We start from the raw sequence: 25,671 nt of genomic DNA, 5'->3' as shown, positions 1-25,671 counted from the left end.
GGCGTGAGGTGTAAATAAGGAACACTCACCTCCATTAATGTTAGTGAAAAGCTGGAGTTCTTTCCCTTCCTGTTCCAGTATTGTACACTATGTGAATTTTTCATTGCAAAGTTCTGTATTAGCTGAGAGGTCAGAAAGCCACACAAGTCTGAAAAACTTCTTTCATGTAAATAAATGTGTTTAAGATTTCAACTTTAGTAAAACTACCATATTCTTCATCTTCAGTTGGATGTCACTTCTTTAATTGAATTAAATGTATTTCCAATAGGCTGGTAACTAATAAACACTGTCCTTTATATGATGCTACCACTGCACAAACAAGGAAGTAAATGCAGAAAGTCCTGATCCCTGGTAGTAACAGAAAAATCTTATCAGTTTGCCAAAGAAAAGCAAAGTCATTACTGCTAATAAATCACCAGTTGACTACATTGAAACAAAGGGAGACATGTTTTTTTTATTGAAGTTGTTTAAACTGTTTCACTTAATGATGCATCTTTCCCTTCTGCTGTGACTTCTTTTATAATTCAGTAAAGCCTAAATATTTTTTTTGACTGTTATCACTATGCTGCCCATGCTGTTAGCATTATTAAATATGTTAGCATTATACTGCCATTACTGTGTTTATTTTTCCTCTTGTCAAAGACTTTGAATGAAACATGCTGTGGTCAGAAAAAATTAATTAATCTTCAAGACTGCAGTATCCACCTCATTCCCTAAAGCAGAAATCCACACCACAATCCTAGGCACAATGACTTGCAGTTCTAGTCATTGCCTCATTGCCAAACTCTTGGCCATAATTCCTGTGTTACAATAGCATGTTTTACAAAGTAGATGAAAAAACATTAGTTTGGAGTTATGTGAATGTTTTACACTGATTTCAGGGAGACATGGAATTAATACAGTAAATATTGTAGAGGTTGAGTATATGTACTAGTATGTGTTTTTTGAAAATTCTCTTTCTTAAGGAAAATTAAAACGTTTAGGAACTGGGCATGTCTCTGCTCAAGTTCCTGTATTTTTATTAGTTCACAGAGGATGTGTTTCCACTACACAAAACAGGGTGTTACAGGGAGGTTTGTGGCTGAGGAAATACTGTTGAGTACTGTTCTCAGTAGGTGTGAAGGGCATAGGTGTACACACCCTCTGCAGTAAACAGAATTACCACCAAAGTCATAGATGGATTCCCTCAATAAAGAACCAAAATGTTTGACCTTCCTATCTGCTTCTAGAAATCCTCACAGTTGTCTGGCTGGCAGTGCCACAGGTATAACCTGCATTCCTTAAGGAATAGTACAGCACAGGGTATTGCTGTAGCTACAGAACATTTGTTGAAACAAAGCATAATCAGTTTCAAAAAGCAAAAGCTAAGTGAAGTTCTTCATCTACTGGGCTTTTTTGTTCTTCACTAAACAGATAAAAGAATTAATAGCAACCCAACAAAGAAGGGACATACGGGCAACACTCCAATATTATTTTTTTCATACAATAATCAAAGTTTTTGGTATGGGCTGAAAAGTAAAACCTACCTTGTTTAGGAGAAAAGTGACTGTAAAACCATCAGATGTCTTGTTGAACTGCACAACAGATCAATGAATGGTGCAGTCTGTAAAGGAAATTGGTATTGACTTCCATTCTGACCACCACAATTTGCTGCAGGTACATTAGTATGTTCCATACTTGGTTGCATGTTTGTGTAATGGAGTCTAATGTTTCCCACTTGATATCTGCATTACCCATGTGACCTGGCTTTATTTTTGATTCCCTCCTTCCTTTTCTTTTGCACACAAACACACCTTGCATCATAAACAATATATAGACTCTTAAAAAATTAAAATTAAAAAAATAAAACAAAATACAAAACCAAGCAAACAATCCTGCAGTATGAATATCCCTACTTAGCCATAGCAGGTGGTGGGCTCATTAGTAGGGTTTCATTTTATTATTACTCAAACTCCATGAGCAGCTTCCTTCTAGCTCTGACAGCTAAAATTAGGAACTAGCTCTTCTCTTGATCCTCTTGTCAGAGCAATCTCAGTAAGTCTGTGGAAGAAAAATACTCTTTCATTGCTGCTTTACAAAGACAGTTAATGGAGCTAATGTAACGAGGTATCCTGCACAGCTATTCACAAGTGTGCATATCTAAAGCATATCTTCATTTACAGCTAACTGCACATGAACCTTTAACATTTGATAAGCAGAGAGTTACTTTCCGTTGAATTTTCTTTTATATGACTTGAACCTTGCTCTGTGGCAAGTTGAGGAAGCTAGGTTGCTTAAAAAACATCCTCATTTCATCCATCTAGATTCTGTTTCAAGCAAATAGAAACCAGTGTGTAACTGGCTGGGCAATTTCTGTTTCCAGTTTAAGGTGTGCCTCTTCTGCAATAGCTTAGAAAATACAGAATTGCTCAATAGCTTCAAGAAATGAAAGAAGACTTTACTGGAAGGGTGTTGTGGTTCTGAGTTCAGCAGCCTCTCTCATCTGTATTTCTCTCCCTGAAGTCTGTTCCACTAAATCCAAAAACACTACTGCACTAGTGATTGTAGCATGTAAACACAACAATATTCACCATTTATAATTGTACCTGCCTAGTTTGAAACAGAATTATTTTTCCTCGGTTTATGTTTTTGATTGAAAGTGTCCTCTGGTTCTTCAGAAAAAAAGCAGTCAGGAATGTTTCAGATGGAAGCATCTGTTGTCCTGGAAACATGAATTCAGCACCCAAAGAAGGAATACTTATTTTCATAGAAACAAAGGGCTTGCGTGGTAACTTACCTTGTTTACATTAAAGAATATAATCTGTTCACATTTCAAATATCTGTCACCTCAACTAATTTCTACTCATATATTTTTTTCTTAGATGTTTGTAACTGGAGGAAAGGAATGGAGCATGCATTCCATGATATTTACCAATATATGCCTTCAAGAGGTGTCTAAACTCCTTCCCAGTAACTGATTAGCCAGTCTGTGCTAGGTTTGTGCTTTTCCCTATTGCATCCATTAAAAAGTCAAAATCCCTGTGGAAAAATAAGAGGGTTTTGTAGGAGTTTATTTTAGGGTGAGGAGGGTGTTTTGGAGTTGTGTTGTTGTTTCTTTACTTACTAATAAGACATTTCTAGAATATGTAATAAAATCTATTCCCTTGCCAGCGGGAAGTCTCCACGACCCTCCTCAGCACACAGCTCCTTGTTAACGCTGGAGCGGTGCGCCATCGTCTGGGAAAGCCGGGAACGGCCTGGAAGGTGAAGATAATCTTTGTTCATACAGGTGTGTCAGACTTGTTCTCACAGGGGGCCTGGAAACAGGAACATGAGAAATCTGTTAAAAAATGAAGAATAATTGTATGCTACGTTGAAATATGGAGCATCATCTTAACTATGAAAATGGTTTTTTACAGTGCTTTTCTCAAAAATTCTGTTTTTCAATTAAAAGGCCAGATACTAGAATTATACAGTAACTAGTTTTATAAGTTCACATTTCATCAGTTTATTTAGGGGTTTATTAAATAATTTCTTTGTGTGTGCTTTTGGAAAAAGAAATAGAAAGATTGCAGGGACTTGGGTGTTCTTAATGCACCTTTGATAAAAGCAAAATTTAGTCGCCTTGCCATCTGGGTCCTTTTGTTTATTCATCAGCTGAAGTAAAAATCTCTGTAAGTATCAGCACTTAGTTTACTATATAAAACAATGCAAAATGCACTCTGGACAGGCAGAACTGACTGATTTCGTGTACCCTCATGTACTGGCTGATAATGGTTCTGGAGAAACAACTTGTCTTTTTACCATGTATAAAAATAAGGCATCATGAAGCAGTCATCTTAAGGATAAAAATATACTTTTTCTTTTGAAATGGCTTTTTTTCCCTACAAAAATTGATGCCATAAAAGGTGTGAATGCTTCATAGCTGTAACAAAAGCAGTTAATTTATCCTGCATATTTAGCACCAGTCACTTTCAAACTGTGCAATACTGAGAGAAAACAATGTAGAAAATAGAGATAAAATAATAAAAATATTCAAAAGAGCAAATACAATAATGTGGATATTATCATTTTACATCTGTACACACAGAAGTGTTTTAAGAGCACATTGGTGTGGTGGCTGCAAAACAGTAAATTCAAAGGATCCATTTTTATTCTAGTAGCTTCCAAAGTTGTGTCAGGTATTTCAGAGAATGAAAGAGCATTTAGGGTCCTTCCTAGGGCATTCAGCTGTGGAAAATGGAATAAGCAGTGTAGAACAGTAGGGGACTTGCCAGCTCCAGACCACGGAGACTGTCAGTGTCCAGCCCGATTTGCTATAAAGGGGAGGAGAGGGTGAAACTGGAAGGGAATTAAGGGTGGGGAATGTGAAGGACATTTATAATTTTTTATAATAGAAAGAGAATCTAGAGGCTTTCAGATTAAGTCTTTCCAGTGAATTAGAAACTTTGTTAGAAGTCTTTTTTTTAACCTGTTGATGAAAGAGGAAATGACCTTCTGGCAAAGGCAAGCCTGTATTTGAACAGCACTATTGTTGGGGTGTGTTCTACACCTGGTACAGTGAGAGAAGCTCCTGGTGACCCTGTAGGCAGCAGGTGCCCAGATGTGAGCTGAACATTATTAATGAAACTGTGGAGAGGACAGAATATGGCAAGAAAACAGATAGGAAAGCTGAGAGCAGTGGCAGAGTGCAAAGAGCTGGTGAAACATGACATTTGAGCTACATGTGCTCACTCCTGGAAAAATGGAATGTGTTTGGAGCAACCAGCAAGAAAAAGACCTTGGCAATGCCATTTTGGTTAGAAGGAAATAAGCTGGATATTTCCAGGGGATTGTCCCCTTCTCTTGAGATCCTAAGGGAATTTCTTCTCTGGCAATGGATTAGTTTACTAGTTTATTGGACTAGGAAGCTGCTGCAGTATGTATCATGTCTTTTACCCAACTACCTATCTTTATTACACTCCTATAGTTATTTCTAGAGAGAAATAATGCTTTAACAGCCCTGCCCTGTGCAGCATCAGTGCAGTGTCCTCATGAGATCACACCAAAATACCTGAACAAAATCCTTGCCACTCATTACTTATCAGTGTCTTCTGGGGTTTTTGGTTCTATGTCAGAAAATTACTTTTAAATGCCAGCCTTCTGCTTTTCTGAGTCATTCTGCCACTTGGGAGTGATTCTGCAAGAAATAGCAGATATGTACAGTAGTGAGATAATTGAAGACCAGATTCAAGTATGACATTTTAAATGGTAATTCTGCTGGTGAAGAAAGAAATGCTGCTGGTATTGAAAAGACAAAATGTCAACACAATTAAAAACAAAAACCAAACCACATAATTAAGCAAGGAAAACATTCAGAAACAAAATATGTTGCTGATAATTTTCTTCTTAGGATAAGAACACTTCAGAAGGGAAGAGTGGGATGTGAGGGTTTGCAGTCTACTCATATGAAAATGTTTTATTGACTCATATGAGTAGGTTGTCATCAAAACTGTATCTGTGCTTCAGAAAAGGATGGGTGACAATCACAGATTTAGAAAGTAAAAACCTTCTCCCAATGTGGACTTCCAGAAGTGACAGAATTTTCTCGAGATTTCATCTGGTCAGTCAGCAAGAGCATTCCAGCACAGCTCTGGAAACCAGGGACACTGGTTGTGGAAACCTGCTCAGATCTTGGAAGTCTTTTGCTTAGAAAGAAGTCCCGTCAAGAACATGCATTTTTATTTCAAAGAGAGGATTTGTTAGAAGGAAAAGAATAGTGTAAGAGTGTCTAAACTATCTTAGCCACATGAAATAATATGGCTTGGAAAAACAGGGCACCTTATTTATAATAATGCCCCTTTTCTCTAAGCTGATACTGAAAACGATCTTGAAGTATCTATAAAAACTTACTGATTCTTTTATTCTTTATTCTCATTTTGTCTTCTGTTGCCTTTTCTGTGACCTTCTAGTCTACAGACCTTGGTAACTATGGCCCTCAAGGGTGAATGTCGGGTTTCAGGAATGTTTTGCCAGTTGCTTTATGGTGATCCTTCACCATACTTCGTCAGCTTATACTTTCTAAAGTGCAATTATTGCACACAAAATCACAAGTCTTTAATTGTTCTGACTAAAGACAGAGACAATCTATGCTATGTATAGCATCTGCAAACTGAGTTAAAGCTGAGTGGTCAGACATTTCAAAACACACTGCCCTAAGAATCAGATTGCTGTAAGAATTTTAAGATGATAAGAGAAATACAAGTATTTTATAAGACAATGTGAAGTTTAATAATCTATTTAATAAAACCCACAATAAAACAACACACTTTTTTGCTTCAATTAAACAAATGTATAGTAAATTATTAAAAAACTGCAAATACAATACATGTCTACTGTACTTCAACATCTAATTACATCAACGGTAAACTCCAGTTTAATTAAAACCCATTTGAGCATTAGTATGTGCAAAATACCTTTTGTTGGTGGGTTTTGCCAGTAAGTTTGTAAGGATGGGATGCACATTTTTCATGAACTGTGATATGGCTTAATTAATGATAGTGTTTGTATTGCAGCATTACCTTCCTGAGCATGGTGCTGCTTTTGAGCTGCACATGCTCCCATGCTGTACACGAGTGCTCCCATTTCTTGCCCAAACAGATACAAACACAATCCAGTGTCATGTGCACTTTGTCCAAATTCACAATGTGCTGTCAGCTTTCATCAATAAAAATTCATCATCTGATCCCTTACCTCCAAAAAGGGAAGAAAAGAAGCCAAAATTGTTACCACCAAATGCAGATACAAATCAGCCTGATGAAAATGTGAAACCCTAGCAAGTTTCAAAACAGACAATAGCTGAAGTATTCACAGCTGAGTATCACAATAACCGTAACTGGGCAAAAGTTTTCCACAGAGAACTACTTTTCATGTCAGTGGAAGTTCTGCATAAGATGAAAATACAGAATTAAAATGTATTTGAAGCCATCTTCTGATCTTCTGAACTTTGTGGGTCATACTCTTGCTGCCCTTTGCTTCTTCAATGCCAATGACTTCAGAAACAGGTTAAATCTGGGCTTGTAGGTGTATGATAGTTTAGTGTAAAGATTTATTATCTTGTGTACATTCAAAATACACAGGTTCCACAATGAGGCCAAACAGTTCCACTTTGTGGACTCTGAGCTGAGATGAATACACAGTCTTTTCAGGGTGCCTCCTCTCTGTAAATACAAAAGCCTTTCTGCCACTGTAGGTTGTTATGATATTGTTGTCCAACAGCATTAGTTTACTGAGCTTGCTTGGATTTTGCTTTATTCATAAGCTAAGTAGTGGGAACTGCTATCGCAGTGGCATTCCCATCAGGATGCTGCCATGCTGTGCTCAAAGATGAAAAGATCAGAGATTGTGATGGGTGGAATTGTGCATCTCTAAAACTTCTGCTCCCCACTTTCCTGTTAGATGCACGTATCTGAAGACTGCATTTGAGAGTATTTCCATGTCAAATATCACTTCTATCATTTGACTTTTCTTTTAAAACAAAATAATCATGGAAAAATTATCAATTACAGGACATTTATTAATTACAATTAGAATGCATGCTAATCAACTGGCCATTTAATGTGAATCAAATGATAGTTTAGACATTCAAGATTATCAATAATAAATTCTTCTTACAAGTCAAAACTTTGTAAAATAAATAACCTGTTTCTAATGTATAAACCCTATTCTAAAATACATTAAAGGTAACTGATCACCTAAAACACTTTGGGTCCAGTGTTGGGTCTCTAGTTAAATACCAGAAGTCCGGGCAAGGATCTTCCTGTCTGGATCTCTGAATGCCCAGATTAAAGCTAACTTTCTGGTCTGGGTACAGTAAGTTCTGTATTTTGCAGTGTCTCTGAAGAGACAGCTTCCACAAGAATTCAACTTAATGTATGTGTTAATAGTTTGAGATACTGTATGAAAACTACTATTGCAAAAATACTGAATAATGAATTTGGGGATCATGATACATTGTGCAACCCTGGTATGATCAGCTTTAGAGACTTTTGACTGAAATACTGAATACCCAATGCTCCGTTTGGAGTGCAGGTACTTTGTGATACGTAATGATTAAAGGACAATATTGGACTGTAATTTGTGAGGTATCTGCAGAGCCGTGTTCCAGTTTGTAAACATTAATCCAAAACCAGCTTTGTCTCAAAATCATAACAAATTGAATAAACCAGTACAACAGAGAGAGTGAAATACATGTTCTGTAGGGCAGCCGCTGCACTTTTTGCAGCACCAGTTCTCCCTGCTGCATGTCCCATGGTACAAATCCACATATTAATGGTTACTATTGGATAATTTTCATTTTGCATTTATTGCTCTCAGTCTTTGACTACACAAGGTAAAGAATAAGGCAGCAGTTCCCAAAACGTATGAAATTAGGCACTGGAACTCTGACAACTCGCGCAGGTTTTGCTCATTTCCTGTTTGTAACTCTGAAGCTGGACAGAGCACTTGTACATTCCAAACGTGTTCAGCAACAGCTGTCGGGCCTTGGTCTGAACGTCCTCCCATTTAGATGAACTACCAGGAACTGCAAAATTAAGAAAATAATTAATAAATTCACTCCTTAAGAAACCTGGGCAATGCAAATGTTCACAAATTTATCACAGTTTTACTGATGAGAATAATTTTTGCTCACACTCATTTATTAATTTAATATTGTTCTTGTGGTCACTGTGTACTCTGTCATTTTACACCTCTCTTGATAGAACTCCATGTGTGTCTGACACTTTCCCCCAAAAACCTGAGCTTTCTTACTAAGAACTGATATTCGTAGTAGAGTTAGATGTCTGAGTCAGCACGTGTTTTGGCAAAACGTTTATTTTTCATATGTTAAACTGTTCCACATTAGAACTTCACCCTTTCTTTCCCTAAACATGTAAGAAAATTTCTGAGGAGAAATTTTGTGGGGCTTTGTTTCCCTCTACCCAAAGAATCTGCACTGGGCATTTTTGTATGAATACATTTCATTTGCACGATTCGATTTTCATTTAGACTACGTCTTTCTTGACCAAGGTGTTCTATTCCTTGCTGTACAAAACCAGAGTTAGTAAATTTTCTTTTCCCACAACGATATTTCTTGGTTCAACTTAAGTAACAATCTGAAGAGGAAGTGGTGGGGTTTTTCCTAAACTTGGATTTAATTTAGAATTGTGCTATCCAGCAGCTCACCTAGTTGCAAGTGGACTATGGCAGTTGTTTTTCCTGCAGTGAGAGACCAAACATTTAAATCTTCTATAGAATAAACATCTTCAATTTTCATCAAATCTTCCTTGATGCGATCCACATTTAAGTGCCTTGGAACTCCTGTGATACCAAACATGAGATAAAATTAATTTTGTCTTCTGCACAGTCTCAGTAGCCTTTAAAATGTCATGATAGATCTCAATGTCAAAAACATTAGAATTTGTGCTGTTGGAAGTGATTAGTAACTTCCATGTTATCAACAGAAAGTAACATGGAAATGGGCCTGTTAAGTCCAGTGTGGATACAGAGGTTGTACAGGAATTGCAAAGCTGTCTCAACTGGAATCTGTCCTGTCCAGAATCCACACTCTGGCAACAGCCAACTTTAGATCCTTTGTAATGATGAACTTTTGTTGACAACTTTACTGCAGCTTCTAACCCCTAGTAACTGCTTAGGCCAGACTCTAAGGTCAAAATCTGTTAAAAAAAATGCTAGGGCCTGTCTTCTGAAACTGTTCTTTGGGTACCTCGGATCACGTTCACAGGCTACAGTAATCCATGTGCCATGGTCAACACAGGACTGTGTTTTACAGTGTGTATCTCTGCAAATCACAGATCAAGTCCTTTCGGTATTTTCAGCAGCACATCTCTAACTTACCACCACCATCCTTTATCTGTACAAAGGGCAAAACCAAAATTTTAGAGTAGTTTTGATTCTACAGTAGCTTTTATTGCTTATCTTCTAGTTTTATGGAGTTTCTTTATGTACACTATGAGGAGTTCAGCCACTTGCTTCTCGAGTTTTTTCAGACTTTTTACATGACTTCTCTGAACCTGGTGCCTTACTGTCTCTTAAATGACATCAATTCCAGTACTATCTCTTTTGAAAGTTCAGTGAATGGGACTGTCTCACATGAAACAGAATCTTCCTTCTAGTGGAGACCATCAAAAATTATTTAGCTGATAAATAACTAGCTGTCTTGTATTTATACGTCATTCTTTTTCCCAGGAAAAATGGACTCAAGTTCTTGTATCTACATCATAATTCCATTCTGACAGACTTCTATTCTGCCTTATAAATCAATATTAAAAGCTAGAATCTCATTGCTTGTGTTGGATAGCTATTTAATTTTTTAATTTAGCACTCTGACTATAATGAGGAAACTGAAGTTAACACCAAAAGCTGATACAACTTCAAGGACCTAGATGTTGCAGCAGCAGTTTCCAGTATAAACACAAGTCCATTCTGTTGAGATCCTGAATTTGAGTTGGAAAAGTTCCCTAGCATGCACAAAGCTCACATATCATCACTTTTAAAGACATCATTAACTTGGAGATTTTTATGACAGCTGGGATACCTATGCAAACAGCTACAACTCAAAACATCTGGAATCTGATACTTCATTAGTTTATCTTGTCTGTTTTCTTCAGCTAAATCTATTGCCTTAGAGCTAATTGAGGGTTCTTCAGCAAATTTCATCATTTTTGCCTTCTCAGTGAACTTCTACTTTGTTGGATTTTTTTTTTTTTGAATCTTAAGTGACAGCAAAATCACTTGACTGAAGATTCTGAAGTTTCTGATTTAACCTCATAACATAAGAGAAGTAAAGTCAATGATAATTCACATGTGACAGTTAGGAATGCGCAGTTAAAACTTGGATTTTTCTCCCAGCCCTAACATCTTCACTTTATAAAGTAACAGTACTAGATCCAGCAGTAATAGTTGGCATGTAAGCTGTGATAAAGCAAAGGATGTTGCTGACATGTTTCCCTATATGTCACACAAGATAAGATCCTTCAACCCATGTTCAGCTTTTTCTTCCCTCTTTTCTTCTGCATTTTACACCACTCTTAATTTTCAGCTTCTCCTATGACAACAGCAGATACACACAAGTTATACAAAGGCACTTGTGGGACAGGGGAAGACAGAACAGGCATGAACCACATGTCCAGCTGTTTCCTAGGCTTGATGCCTCCTTCTACCTGCATTCACATTCACTTTAACTGTACAAGTAATAGAAGGGAGAGTGTGGAACTGAGTATAGGCAAATGTTCACTTGATTTAGCTGAGAGTCACTGCAGACACACAAGAAAGTTCTGTACATTTCACTTCTGCATCTCCTGATGGTAAAGAATATGCAGACATAGAACTTGGGTTGTTCTGGCCACAGTCAAAGACACCTAAAAACTGCTACAATTCAGAGGAGCCATAAAGAACCTGCAGACTAAAGCAGCACCAAGACAGACAGGTCTCCAGGTACAATCCACATAGACATGGGGATCATGATGTCAAGAAAACTGGAATTTTCTATGTAAAGTACTGCAGATTTGGCACAGATCTTACCTTCCAGAATAATAACTCCCGTGTCACACAGAATTCGAACTGTTGTAAAAATCACCAGTATGGAAAATACATATGTACATATAGGATCAGCAATCTTGTATTCTGGCTGCAAAGGGAAATTTCACAATGTCAAAGGATGTATGAAAACAAGATCACTTACAAAAATATGGTTACTTCTAGTTCCATGTTTCATGATTTTTTTTTAATTTGAAAAATTACAATATATGTAGTAGAGACAGTTTTGCTTATTTTCTATGATGTATGAAGCTTATCATAAAATATCATTAAAAAGGTATTTTTAGTAATTTATAGAAACAGATCCCTTTCAACTTTAATCACCAGAGAAATGCCAAGAATTCTACGTGCCTCCAGGAGAGGCCCTTCCTTACCTTAAAGCGGATGATGTAGGCAGCTACAAGCACCCCAATGCTCTGTACCAGGTCCCCCAGGGCATGGACAAAGGCTGCTCTCACAGCCAGGCTGCTGTGCCCATGGCTGCTGCCCTGGGCTGTGTTTGGAGAGCTCGGCCGAGGTACGTGAGAGTGAGGCTGGGAATGGGAGTGGGAGTGAAGGTGGCCAGATTGATTCAGCAAAAACCCCATTCTGAAAGTGAAAGAAGAAAAATGCTTCAAGAAACAGGCTTTAGGGTTTTTTGGATGGAGAGGATTTGTTGGGTTTTTTTCATTTTAAACCAAAGAATTGAAAAAGTAATATTCAGTGTAAGTTCTTGTCTTATTTATGAAAATTAAGAGGTCCAGCAAAATTACATCCCATGACAAAGTTACAGGCCATGAATGAATTAGCAGCTTATTGAAAAATACACGTATGACAGTTAATGGAGAGACAGATCTTACATTAAGTTAACGGCAACACCGACGGCTGCTGTGATGAGCATAATATCACCATTTATTTCATAGTCCATATGGATAGTTCTCTGAACAGCCTCATACAAGAGGAATGCCATAAGGATATAGACCAGCAGTACACTAATGATGGCTGACAGTACTTCTGCAAACAGAAAGGAAAAAAACATTATAAAAATGTGTCTCAGGTCCATTTCTATTTCCAAATTAGAATGTGGACAGGGCCTTGTTTTAATTACTTTATCCATATCATACCTAATATAAACAAACAAATTGTTTGTCAAATAAAACTTGTAAAACAGGGTTAACCAGCAGAGTTTGTTCTAATCCACTCCTTCACATGTCACTGTGATCAGCATACACCTCAAATTATGTTTTCTCTGAAAACTTCTGCGCAGGTGATGATCCTGATTTTTTCAAATAACCCAGAACATTTGCCTGAGAATCACAGGCAAAGGCCCTGTCCAGGGGTGAGGAGGGACAAGTGATCTCAAACCTTACCAGCCCACTCACAAATAAGAGAAACCTTTATTTTAACTGTCTGGAGTATTAAGCTGGGTTTAGAAATTATTTCTATATAACATTTTGTATTTAGGATGGAGAAGAAATTATAAAATGACAAATCAAACAGTACAAACTTGTCATACATGATACTCTTAAGCTCCTTAACATATGTGTTCATAAATGTTATTGGAGGCAGATTTCAGCTGCAACGGCTTGCTTAATGTAAGTTTCTGTAATGCTGTGATATGCTGTTCTAACATTATCTAATATTTACCAAATATTATTTTATAAAAGAGCATTATGACCATTATTTTGGCATAATTTTGGAATTTTACCTGATCAGCAGGGACTTTCAAGAGGAAACATATATCTAAATAAAGATAAAAATAGGAAACTAATAAAAATATTTCACTGTCCTGTACTTTCTGCTGCTATTTACATCTGTGGAAAGTGGTTAAAATTCTCAAGGTTAAAGGTTCCTGATGTTCAGATGGGAAGTAAACAGGGCTAAGTATTTTAGGTTGGACCTTTGTGCTGCCTCAGTACTCAAGCCATGAAATTGTCCTGGTAATAGCACACAAACCTGAGAAGGATGAGTCCACACTAAATTTTAAGGTCCTACTATAAAGAAAATAGATATTTCCAAATGGGCCACTAGATTGCTTTCATCATAAATGTACTTTTATCCTCTAGCTTCAAATTCTGAAATCTATTGCCCTGCAGCAGCTGAAAGTTAAAAAACAAAAAAAAGCAACACAGCTGGCAGAGAAAACATTAGCCCAGTTAAAGACAGTCTCAGTTATAAACAAGTTAATATAGGGCTTTACAAAAAGCCCTGGGAAAACCTTAATGCTCGCTCCATTGTATTGCATGTAAATCTGCAGCCATGCCTGAGTAATCTGTAATCATTATGCGTAATGCTCATTACTGTCACTTGCCAGATGGATCACTGGGATCTCAGCCTTCCTCTGTGAACTCAAAGATCAGAGGTGGAATTAATTTACTTGAAATTGTAATGGTTGTTCTTCCCCCTAGTTCCACACATGTTGCCCTGATTTATTCCCCAGTAAGGGCAAAATTCTGCCCTTGGCTATACCATAGCTCTGAGAACACTCATCTGAGAATTGCTCTCTTCTTCCTCTGCTTTGAATCTGTCAGCCTGCAGTACAACTTGGGTTACTGCAGATGTCTTTTCTAACACAGAAGTGTTTTAATTTTATTTACTGAGTATTACAGAAAAAAAACCATGCAGCTATATCAGCATTTTAATGTCCCCAAAATCAGTTGATCCATGCACTGAATTATTAACATCATTATGGGAGAAGAAACACCAACACATTCAGTTGCTGAGAAGTGTGTCAATGCCTGGATGAGGAACAGCATTACCAGGCAGTAACAAGGCTCTGAAAGGCAACTGTCATAATCTGAGATGATTTCAGAGCAACTTTAAAATCCTGGAAATATCCACATAAATTAAAGTGATCTTTATGAAGCTGGCAGATTATTCAGGGCAACAATCTTAAAAATACACAATACATTGCTTAGGTTTTCCAGAATGCTTTTTTAAAAACCTGTGAAGCCATAGCACATTAGCATTTACCAGAGAAACAATATAATGTGCTCTTAGAATCTAAACCCATGTTTTCTGCAGTGGAAACCAGTGTTTTCCTTGCAGTTTCTTCCACAGTCACTGTCATGTCAGCACTGTGGATTTGTGCTGAGACCTTTCACTTCTTGTGAAATGAACTGTGCATGGTCTCAGTGGACTGTCTGATTCTGTCATTACTAACATTGTCTCTGCAGCAATGGATGAGTGCCAGGTTCCATATCTGTGCTTAAATCTGCTCAGTGTCTTGCTGAAAAGAAGGTATCTGCACTTGGTGGTGAAACTGAACTATTTTTGGCTTCAAGAATTTAATTCTTTTTTGACATGACTGCAATTTCCATTATTTTGTCTTCACTTTTCTAACCCGTTCTTGAATCTGTCAGCTTCCTGTTCACAACTGAAAATTGAATAAAACTGAAGATGGAACTTATATATTATGTATTCAAAGAGAATTCAAAAAAATTAAAATTAGTGCTTACTTCCTTCTGGAATTTGACTAGACTACTAACAGGTCAATTGCTTTTACAAAGCAATGTTTATGGGAGTAAGTTTGAAAATTCATCATTCTGCAATCAAAAATGATAACAAGTACCAGAAACATTGTTCTTTAGAAGATTTTCATGCATACTGAATGTACGGATCATCTTAAAACTTAATGAGGAGCAGGTCAGTGATGCAGTTCCTGCATGATTTCCCAGCTTTAAACAAATGCTTCACATCTTTTTCTGTGACAGATGCCCAGTCTGTACCCTACTTTTAACATCCTGACATATTTTAACATCTCTCTTGTGTAATTTAAGCTATTGTTAAACTGATATTATTTGCTGACAAGCTTCTTACATACAGGTTACTTGGAAAAATGTGTTACAATGAGGATATACTCTAGAAACTGCTCTCACTGATGTGTGAAACTGGGCCCTCAGGCCACAGTGTTCAGACTGGATGCCTAAAATTAGGCAAATAAATTTCAGAAATGGGATTTTTAGAAAGACTGTGTGTAGTAATTTTGAACCATCTCATCTTCTGTATTTTGGGTGTCCCTGTCAAGGCCTTGATTCGCTTTCTTCCAGCAGCACAAAAACTCCTCTCCCCAGCCCCAGGCCCTCCTCCTCCTCCTCCCTCCTGAGAGCTGCACTGCTGATACTAATGCAGGATGGTTGAAACAGAAAGGAACCCCTGGAAACTGTGTAGTCCTGCTCAAAGGAGGGTCAGCTACAGTGGGTTTCATGCTCAGGGCTGCTTCCAGGAGGGTTTCATGTATTTTCAGCTGAGGACACTCCACAACGTGTTCTAGTCTCTGACCACCTGCTGGCACTGGAGCAGAAAAGAAGGAACAATTGTTGCAGAACTGAGAGGCTGCTCCCTGTAGCTGCTCCTAGGGAGAAGGGCAGTACAGATTAATTTTATGGGCCACATCTGGCCCACGGACCACCACTGAATCAGTCTGGATAATATTTGGCTAGTATTTTTCCTGGCAGTAAACTGGAAGAAAAACATATGTAGAAGATGAGGTGGCAGGAATCCTCAGGGATTTCTTCTTTCACATTAATTGAAAAAGCAATGAAAATTTAGAGAATTGAGTACATTTTAATGGTTATGTAAGTTTATTTTATTTTCCTTAAGATAAACTGCTATTTTAAGCTAGGCCAGGGCACGTTCAAGGTATGTGCTATTTGGTTTTTAAAAAGTTACAAAGATAAACTACCCAAATTATTTTGAAATAGGGTTAAAGTATGTATAAATGCTAACAAACATCCTCCTGAAGAGTATGAGCAAGTGCCAGGGGCATACCTTCAAGGTCAGGTTTCAGTATCAGAGGAGCTCCTGTCACAAAATTAAAACTTCATGAAAGAAAAGTTTGTAATGGGAAGTGCTGGCATTGCTAATGCTTTCTTGCTAGAGCCCCAAAGAGCTTAGCTAGTGTACAGAGTTATGCATTCATGCACTAGTGACTAACTGATGACAAATGACAAGGAGTGATGGAGTTGTTGAATTCTACTGCTGTTCTAGCAGCCAAAATAAGAATTGCAAATAGTGACTACACAAGAATGAAATTCCTTGAAAAAATGTATGCTATAGAGTGTTATAGAAAACAGGTAGAAAACTGGGACACTGGAAATTATCTATTTCATGAAAAAGATACTTTGAAGATTTTGTTATAATGTCTACAGACCTGTAGCTGTACATTATATCCAGTTAGCAACCACATGAAAACACCCTTTATCATCAATACATTTTCAAACGTGAAGTAATAAATCCTGAAAATATTCCTCCAAGGGTTAGTCCATAATTCTGTTTATGCTTCTTTTCAGAGACACCTAAACTGGACAGAGGTTAAGTAATGTACTATATTTTGCAAATCATAGGTCATTTTGACCTCAGCTCTTTGTGCTTTCGGGAGTGCGAGAGGAATACTGATTTATACGACTTCTGGCAGGGCAGAGCTCTTTAATAATATGTTCTACATAACTTCTTAGTTGCGGATTAAAATGTAATTTTTTCACATTGAATAGGACCTTTTTCCAGTATCACAATTCTGCTGAAGTCAACAAGATTTTGTAAATCCTGGGCACTGGCAATAATCTGTTGTGAATAACAAAGGGCTGACATGCACAGCTCTTTCACCAACAATGTAATCATGAATTCAATTCCCCAGCTTTCCTCTTCAAGACAGATGAACCAAGCATTCAGAATTTAACTCTGAATCTGTTAAGTGCCAGTTCCACAGTGATGGAGAGACTCGCCCTGCTCCCAGTGAATGAAATTCTGCCGTCAAACTTTTGGCCGAGCTTGGTTTTTTGATTTTTTTAATCTATTCCCTTGTGGCAATACAACCTATGCAGTGTATCCTCAATGGCCAGTGAAAGGACACCGAGAGTCAGTTAAAGCAGCTCTTAGGTTTGTTGCTACTTTCTTTCTAGCTACTTGTTCTTCTAAAATTAGGTGCTCCTTACAGCTGTTGCTTAAAATACTCTTTAACAGCAAAATCTGATAACATCATACCTAAGCGATGAAATCCAAAAGTGAACCTCTTTGTCGGGGATTTTGCAGACAGCCAGAGAGCGAGGAGGGTCAAAATAATACCACTAAGGTCAGTTAGCATGTGAAGTGCATCTGTCATAATTGCTAGGCTGTTAGCAACATAGCCACCTGAAAACATAATAGGAAAAGTCAGGACACATGACATTTTTAATTATTTCACATAATATCCTCTTTGCATTGCTTGCAGTTATTACTTTTCAGAATAGTGCAGTAAGTACACGGGAGCCCTTCTTTATACTTACTGAACATGGAGGGGGGTTTGCCATTACAAGCAAAATGCCATGCTATAATTTAAAGCTACCACAGTTAAAAGTGCAGTCAAGTGTACTTTCTATTAAAAATAACACAGAAAGGATTCACTCCTGTTATTCTAACAGAGACTACTTGCATCATAATGTTTGCAAGATCAGGTCTGAAACAATTTTGTATCTTTTCTCTATGTATTACTGCACATGTGTTTAATCAACTGATTCTTTTGTTAAACTACATCTGTTAAACACTCTGACATTACGGAACACGAACGGAACTCCAAAGATTTAATGACCAGGAAATTTACCCTGTCCCCTTTTTATTATGCTATTTATTATGCCATTATTTATTATTATGCTATTATTTATTATGCTTTTGACCCTAATTATTCCCCATCCTGGCAGGAGTGTATATGTTTTAGCAATATCTATTGCAGACAATGACTTTCACTTGTGTAACATTTTTCTTTGTTATTTATTTCTGTAACTTTTTCTTGTAATAATGAGCAGCATTAAGACAAATAACCTAAGATCAAAGGTTAATATCTTTGTTCCAATTCAGTTGCTAGTGCTACTATTTGATGAGTGAGAGATTTAAACAATGCATCTCTCACTTAAGTATCCCTCATAGAAAGGGAAATCAAGGACAGGCTGTGTTGTCTTCCATATGCTTGAAGGTAAGCCCATTATCTCAGAAAAGATCACATCTTCAGTATCAGCTCAGCTATGATTTGGTTTCTCTTTTTACCTTGAGATTGTCTTGCAGCCTGTAAATTGTACTGAGCAAAGCGTGCAGCTGGTGTGCCATTTGGCAGGCTTCAGGCTCCAACTAACATTTCAAATAAAGAAATCTTGGTATACAATTAAAATTGTCTTAGTGAAGAGGCTGACCAGAGTAAGTAACAAAGAGGAATTCACAGATGGTTGACTGCTCTTAAGACTGGCCATAAAACCTGTGTGTGTGTGGCTATGGGTGTTCTTATGTACACACCTGCAGACAGAGCTACTCTCTCCTCCCCAGCCAAACACAGAGCACAGCTGTACTGCAGTACTGTTTGTGCTGCGGGCAACTACAAATGCACTACATTTCAAACAGCTCCTTTCCTCCTCCTCTCTTCAATTGTTCAGAACTTTCTATGTCAAATTCTTCTGAGGCTGAAATTCTCCAAAAGGCCATCGCAGCTCAAAAACAATGAGTTTTTAAGATTTAGCAATTCAGCGACTTTTTGAACGCCTTTCCTTTCTGAATTAATTTGTGTTCTCCCATAATTTAAAAAAAAAAATATTTAGAAAGTGTAACTCAGCCTCTATTATGGTCAGTAGAAAAAAACCAATAATTTATATGTAAAGACATTTAGCTCAGCAGTTTACATATATCATTATTTCCAGTATATATGTTGATTCATATGTATTATTTTGAGAATCACTTCAGTCCAAGAAGAGTCAATTCCATTTCAGATAGCCTCTCATTTTTAAAGACTTTCAAAATAAAATTATAAGGAAGGAATTCAGATACTGAAGCTAAACATAATGTAGCATGTGGATTAAGAAAACATAATTGACATTTACGAAATCCTGAAATCAAAGGTTCTCTGTTTCTTAAGGTATCGGTTCATCACTTGGTTAAAGGTACTGCCTAGGGGCTGTTTAAATACAATTGGCAACTTGGAAAAAAAGACATCTATAACCTTTACAAATAGACAGCTTGATGGCTCACCACTGCTTTCAGTGACCCATGAAGGACAGCAGTTCTGCTCATGGATGATCAATTAGAAATCTCTAAACATAGCTGAAAACATCAAAACCCTGTCAGAAAAGCTAACTAGGACTTGCAATATGTTTTTCATTTCTTGATGCACAATGGTTTCCCCAAAGTGTAAATTGTTATCTGACTGCTCATCAAATTAAACAACAAACACTGAGAGGCTGGAGTAATGAGTTTGGAAAAAAATATGCCAATCAAGATTTCATAAAAAAAAACTGCTGTAACAAGATTTCCTTCATCTTGACATTGGTAAAAGACACCATAAAGATTTTTACTGAAAAAATGATTTGGTAGAGTTGTCTACCTTTTTCTCAGAAACTTAAATCTGTCAAAGATCATAGAAGGAAATCAGTTTAAAAATCCTATACAATCAGAGTTTCCCAAATAACTGAGCTTCAGACCAATTCATAAAGTTTGGAAATTTGAAACCAACTAAAGACAACACAGTACAGGGCTGGAGTGAAATAAATTAAACAGGTGGGACACTACCCAGGACTTGGGGGATAAATTTCTAATTACTCTTATGCTGATGGTTACTTGACCTGTGACAAGTCATTCAGGTTGAGATCAACAGAATTATATCCAAACACTCTGTTTATTCTCTGTGGAAGATGAATGCCTGAATATTTGATGGGTCTGGCTCTCAGTGCTCTCTGATTCTGTACCCAAAGAACTAAGTATGTCTGGAAACAGCACACCCAGACCTGAGAAGGACAAGTCCTCAGTACAGCACAAACTCTGTACAGACAAATCCAGTCTTTTCAAGTCCTGAGTATGGGAAGAACAACAGATGATGTGACACTGATCAGAGTATTTTTACCCTCAACATCTATTATTTCTAGAGCTCTCCCTCTGCTAGCTATGGAGAGGTCTCCAACAGCATGAATCAGATCTGAAGCCCCAAAGAGAAACACTCCCAGTGACTTGAGCATCAACCTACCAACCAACAGCTCAGACATTATTCAGTAAGAGGCCCTTCAGATGAACTAAATTCAGTGTACATCAAAACTCTGATATGAATACAGTCAACTAACATCACTCTCATGTTAAAGGATATCTAAGCCTAAAATACAACACTACTGCTCATCAAATTTACCTAAGTTCATGCCGAACCAAAATCTCAGCCAGAATAAAAACATGGAGCCAGGGGGCAAATGGAGGCATTCAGCCAAATCCCCACAAGAAGCTGGACACATAGGGCCTTAGCCATAATAAGCTGATGTGTTGTGGTGGTGTTATTAATGATCAGCCACACACTGAGACATGCTGAAAGGCAAAACCACTTTTTTCCATTAACCCACATTCCTGAAATAAGGCCCCAAATAAACTGGTGCAGACACAGTCAATAATCTGGTATCTCTCTGAAAAATAGAACATCTCTTCTAGGGTTTTTTTCCCACTACAGCTGTGGGACAAACTGCATTAGTTATCCTCTAGCAATTATTTTGTTCCCTGTCCATCTTGCACAAGTTTGTCTTAAAAATACAATTCACAACTGTTCTAGCAAAAGCAAGAGCATGAGCTCACTTCACAGGAGTACTCAATTAATTCAATTTGCAGAAGTCAGGAGGAGGATGTGGGTCCCATGTTACTGTTCTTCCCTTTCAGAAAATTTTTATTATTTTTTTTTTTTGTATGTGTTTGAATTATGGCAAGTAATTAATCTGATTATCTCTGATTCAGAATTGAATGTTGAAATCTAAGAAATTTAAAAACAATTAATTGCTATGGAGAGACCTAGCTCAACATACACATCAATGTACGGGCACGGTGTAGTGCTCCCCACAACTCCAAATCAGTACACTGTGGTTGAGAGCATGAAAGCATTTTTCAGGAGGCTGAGTCACACCCAGCAGACACTTGCACTGCATGGCATGGATGTATCCAAAATACAGACAGTACAAGGACAGAGTAAGTGAAGAGAGATTAAAAGTTAAGTACTGAACTTTGTAAAAATGATTAGACAATGGCAAAGGCATAACATTGAACGGCTAATCTATGCATCTATGCATCTCAGGGACACTCACATTTTATTTCAAGACTATGCTGCTACAGCCTATTTGATAAAGCAGAGTTGTTCAGTACAGACTGGTGTATAATGCACAGGTCCTCCTCATCCTGCACAGCACAGCTGTTAGGAGGGAGCAACAAAAGCTGAACTTCAGCACTAGGTTCATTCTTCTGACCAACAATCAGGTGCTTATATAGGAACTCATTTTTGGGTAAAACCTCACTGTAATTCTGCAAGTACTAACAAACAAAAATCACAAATAATTTAATGCAACTACTTGGTATTCTTATACGTTGTAGTACTAAAGTAGTTGAAATAAGTGTAGTGTTAAGTGTTAAAATAACTATCACGTTAAATGACCGTGCTCATACGATTTATGTCTGAATGGAGCACATGCTAGTCCAGAGCACAGTAGGACATCAAGAAGCTCTCAGGTAAGTGATGTCTTCACTGGATTGCTGTTGATAGCTCAGGACTTCTCTTTTCAGTTTTAAGTAATACTGTGTATTGTTGTAACTGGTGAAATACCCCCGCAGTATTACTTTCATTATTATGGTAAATGTCACATTTGAAATTGTATTTTCTTCTTCTTCTCTTGTTGCAAACATAGCAAGATTTTATGGCCGTTGATTAAAAAATACTGCAATTGAAATTGTTTATGCCACTTCTCCTTTGTTAAAAACACCTTAAAACTTACAAGGAGAAATAAAAAAAATCCATTAGACAAAGAAAAATTTGTATATTTTACGCCATTTCGGGGAATCGGTGAGACATTCAGGTAAGGGAAGTTGCAAATTCTTGCACAGAAAATACAGATGGACTTTATTCCCTCTCACTCTCTGCACGTGCAGCTCATCTCTCTGGTCTCTCTATGAGACTGATGGTTTCTGTCAGTAAATACTCAAAGCCAAGGCCACAGCAACCAAACAAGGTGTGAGGCACCATGCCGGAGGGACGGCACAGAAGGCCCTCGACTCACCTATGAGCTCCCCCGTCATGAAGAGGAGGTACAGGAGGGCAGCGAGCGTCAGCCGCTTCTTCACCTTCCTCTGCTTGGAGCGCTCCCGCCGGCTGCTGCAGCCGCTGCAGGGGTCCGGCCGGCCGGCCCGGGCGCTGCGCAGGGCGATGTCCCGGTCCAGCAGGGACTCGTCGTCGGACGGCAGCCCCGGGGACGCTCCGTTCACCGGTGTCTCCGGGGCCGCCTCCGAGCCATCGTCCGCCACCACCACGCGCAGTTTGTTAAACCTGGGGAAGTCGTCGTCCCCCACCTCGTCCGAGAAGTCAAAGGCACTGGAGTCGTTCAGGAACAGAGGGTCCTCGCTCCTCCCTAGCAGGGACTTGATGCTCGTCCAGAGCCCGGCCCCAGCCATAGCGGCGGCGCTCGGGGGCCTGGCCGGGCGCGGCCGACCCGCCGCGGGTGGCTCCGCTGGCGCAGCTGTGCCCTCGCAGGCGGCGCCCCGACCGCTCGTCGTCCCGTCAGGGCATGTCCCCTACATCACCCCGCCGGGCCCCGCGCAGGCCGGACGGAACGCGGCGCGGGGCTCAGCCGCGGAGCGCCCCGGCACCGCCGGCCCACAGCGCCGCCTCCGCGCCGGGCACCGCGCCGCGAGGCGCTGCCACCGCCGGAGCCCCGGTCACCCCGCGCAGCGCTCAGCCGGCGCAGCCCCGGTCACGCCGCGGCCGGGCAGGCGGCGCCCGGCTCGGGGCCGCCTCCCTGCCGGCGCAGGGGGAGCGCCGCCGCCGCCGTGCGCGTCACATCCCTCCGCTCCGCGCAGCGCCGCGGGCGGGCAACGCGCCGCCCTCGCAATCCCTGCACGCTCCCGGGGCCGCCCCGCGCGCGGCGGCCGCAGCAGTTGGTGGGAGTCGCGTCCCCTGCGCGCCCGCGGACCCCGCCCGCACTGCGCCTGCGCCGCCCTCGCCGGATGGCCGCGGGTTCGAGTCCCGCTGCTGCCGCCTCGCCGCTGCCGCGCTGCCGGTGGAGCGGGGGGACTGCGCTGCAGGGCTCGGGGAGCGGAGGGGCCCGTCCGGTGCGGCGGCGACACCCGCGTGCCCCTCGGGGTGGCCTGAGGGGCTGTTCCCGCCCCTCCGTGCGCTTGTGTTCAGTGGGCAAATGCCGTGCGAGGTAGAGGCTAAGAACTGCCAAAGCTATACCGTGCAGGTATGGTGGTCCGTGATAGCCAGGAAGCTGTGTTCACTACGCTGGAAGCCTGAACTGCATAGTTCCGTGCTCTGGCTTCAGATTTTGAAAGGCAGAAGTTTGCATTAGTTGCTTTTCTCGTTCTCTTCAGTCACAGCACAGCTCTTTACATTGTTTCGATAACTCAGTTAAGGTAGAGTTGTAGGAATCATATGCCTTTCTGAGCATTCCTTAAAGGATGTAAGGAGAAACAAATCCCAGAGACCCTGTTGTTATATAATTCCTTTCATAACGCTGCTCTAACATAAGAGTAATTAGATTTTTGCCTTTATTAGTTTTTCTGAGAGGCTATTCCTGCTCCTCATTGGTCAGAGTGCTAGAAATTTTCTTCTGAGTTTCAGCCTATACGTGTTCCACACCAGTTTGTACCTATGGCCAAATTCTACTGCTGTATTCAGTCAGTTTGCTAAGCCATAAACATTTCTGGGAAATCATGCCCATCAGAGAGAAGGTACATATCTTGTTTTTCCACTTGGTTGAAGGAAGTTACCAAGTGAGGACTGGAGAGCTGTAATAGAAGTGCAGGATTTTGGAGAAGGGAACTCCTTTTCTGGTCAAGGGCTGATAGCAGATTCTGGTGGGTATCAGGGCAGTGCTGCAGGACAAGGAGCGAGCTCCTTCTTGGAACTGGCCCCATGGGAGCGGAGTCCTCTCTGGTAAACTGGCCTTGGGTGGAGGTTGCTTGTTGTTGTTCTCTTAATGATGTCCAAAAATAGACAGTATGATGCTTTATCTCAGCTCCCTTGCCACTTTACAACGTGGCTGCTTTCCTGAGCATGTATTCTCAGGTTATTTTTCTTCAAATGGTGCTTTTCTTAAAGTGGTGCCATCTCCTTTAACCCACTTCATAATTCCCCTGGCATTGTTACCAGCACAATTGTTCAGGGGCAAACCAAGGAACTGAATCCCTGAACTGGGTCACAATTAAACGATGCGTATTGGGAGGGTTTTGGATATTTGTATGTGTAACTGAGACTGCTTGCATGATCTCAACTCGCGCAGGCATCCATATGACAACGAGGGGGCAGCAAACTGTGTGGGAGTCAGAATGAGCAGCCAAGGATGGGAACCAGTTAAACCAGCCTTGCTGCCTAGGAAAGTGCTCCCAGATGTGTTCCAGTTCACCCATTTTTGTTTCTCTTCTCTCTGGGTGACTGAACTCTGTGTTTCGGCAGTTGTACCAGCACAAGTGGGGGTGAACACACAGATATGAGCAGCCAGGTTCCAGGAACCACCAAAGGAACTGCCTTTAAAATTGTCTTAAGATTCGGTTTTACACTGGAACTTTGCCACTTCTACAGGAACAGAAACTTCCAGCAGTGAGGAGGGGTATTTAGCTAGGTGGACTAACACACTAAATCAGTGCTCCAAGGTTTGCCAGCTCACCTTTTACTGAATAACTAAGATCAGAAGTGTTGTCAAGTCAAGAACCAGTTGATACATTGGTAAGATGATCCTCTGCTGAACAGAACAGTTTGTATCAGCCTGCTACACTCAATTTCTTCATTGTAACAGCCAAGGCTCTACTCTTTCTGTAGTCTCGTTTACTTAATGAGGACAGAGAGTCTCTAAGAGGTTACCTATTAATGTGAAGTATTTCCTTTTAATGTTGTCATCCCTGAAGTCATGTGGCACCTCCAAAGTGATGGTTTAAAACATCTATTTGCTACACAATTCAAGTTAACTCCATTTTCACTCACATTTCTAGGGGGGATCATGGTTACAATATAGGTAACTGCTCAAATCAGTTCCAACAATAAAATCCAAAATACCCATGTGACAGTGCTGCATTAAAGGTTTCTGAATACAGCTGCTACACAATAAAATTAAAATGAAACAGGCTTATGTGGTGTTAACAGTATTGCATACATAGACACTTTGGAAATAGTTACTG

General features: G+C 39.7%; 1 protein-coding gene across 2 annotated transcripts; it reads right to left on the bottom strand.

Annotated features, from left to right (window-relative positions):
• Positions 1-6,225: 6,225 nt before the first annotated feature.
• SLC30A4 (solute carrier family 30 member 4) lies at positions 6,226-23,474 on the bottom strand. Of its 2 annotated transcripts, none has more exons than XM_086849915.1 (8): positions 23,332-23,474; positions 22,560-22,960; positions 17,518-17,664; positions 12,396-12,549; positions 11,931-12,144; positions 11,542-11,647; positions 9,184-9,318; positions 6,226-8,542 (listed from the first exon to the last, which is right to left on the bottom strand). In XM_086849915.1, the coding sequence occupies exons 2-8, from the start codon at positions 22,948-22,950 to the stop codon at positions 8,388-8,390; spliced, it is 1,302 nt and encodes a 433-aa protein (XP_086706041.1). In that variant the 5' UTR covers positions 22,951-22,960; positions 23,332-23,474; the 3' UTR covers positions 6,226-8,387. The 2 variants fall into 2 exon arrangements, with proteins under 2 accessions (XP_086706041.1, XP_086706042.1); XM_086849916.1 differs by having other exon boundaries at positions 23,337-23,466.
• Positions 23,475-25,671: the final 2,197 nt, after the last annotated feature.

This window comes from Cyanistes caeruleus, chromosome 13 (genome assembly GCF_971803275.1).
Source record: "Cyanistes caeruleus chromosome 13, bCyaCae1.hap1.1, whole genome shotgun sequence".
NCBI classification, from domain to species: domain Eukaryota; kingdom Metazoa; phylum Chordata; class Aves; order Passeriformes; family Paridae; genus Cyanistes; species Cyanistes caeruleus.
This window is presented reverse-complemented; position numbering and strand designations above follow the sequence as displayed.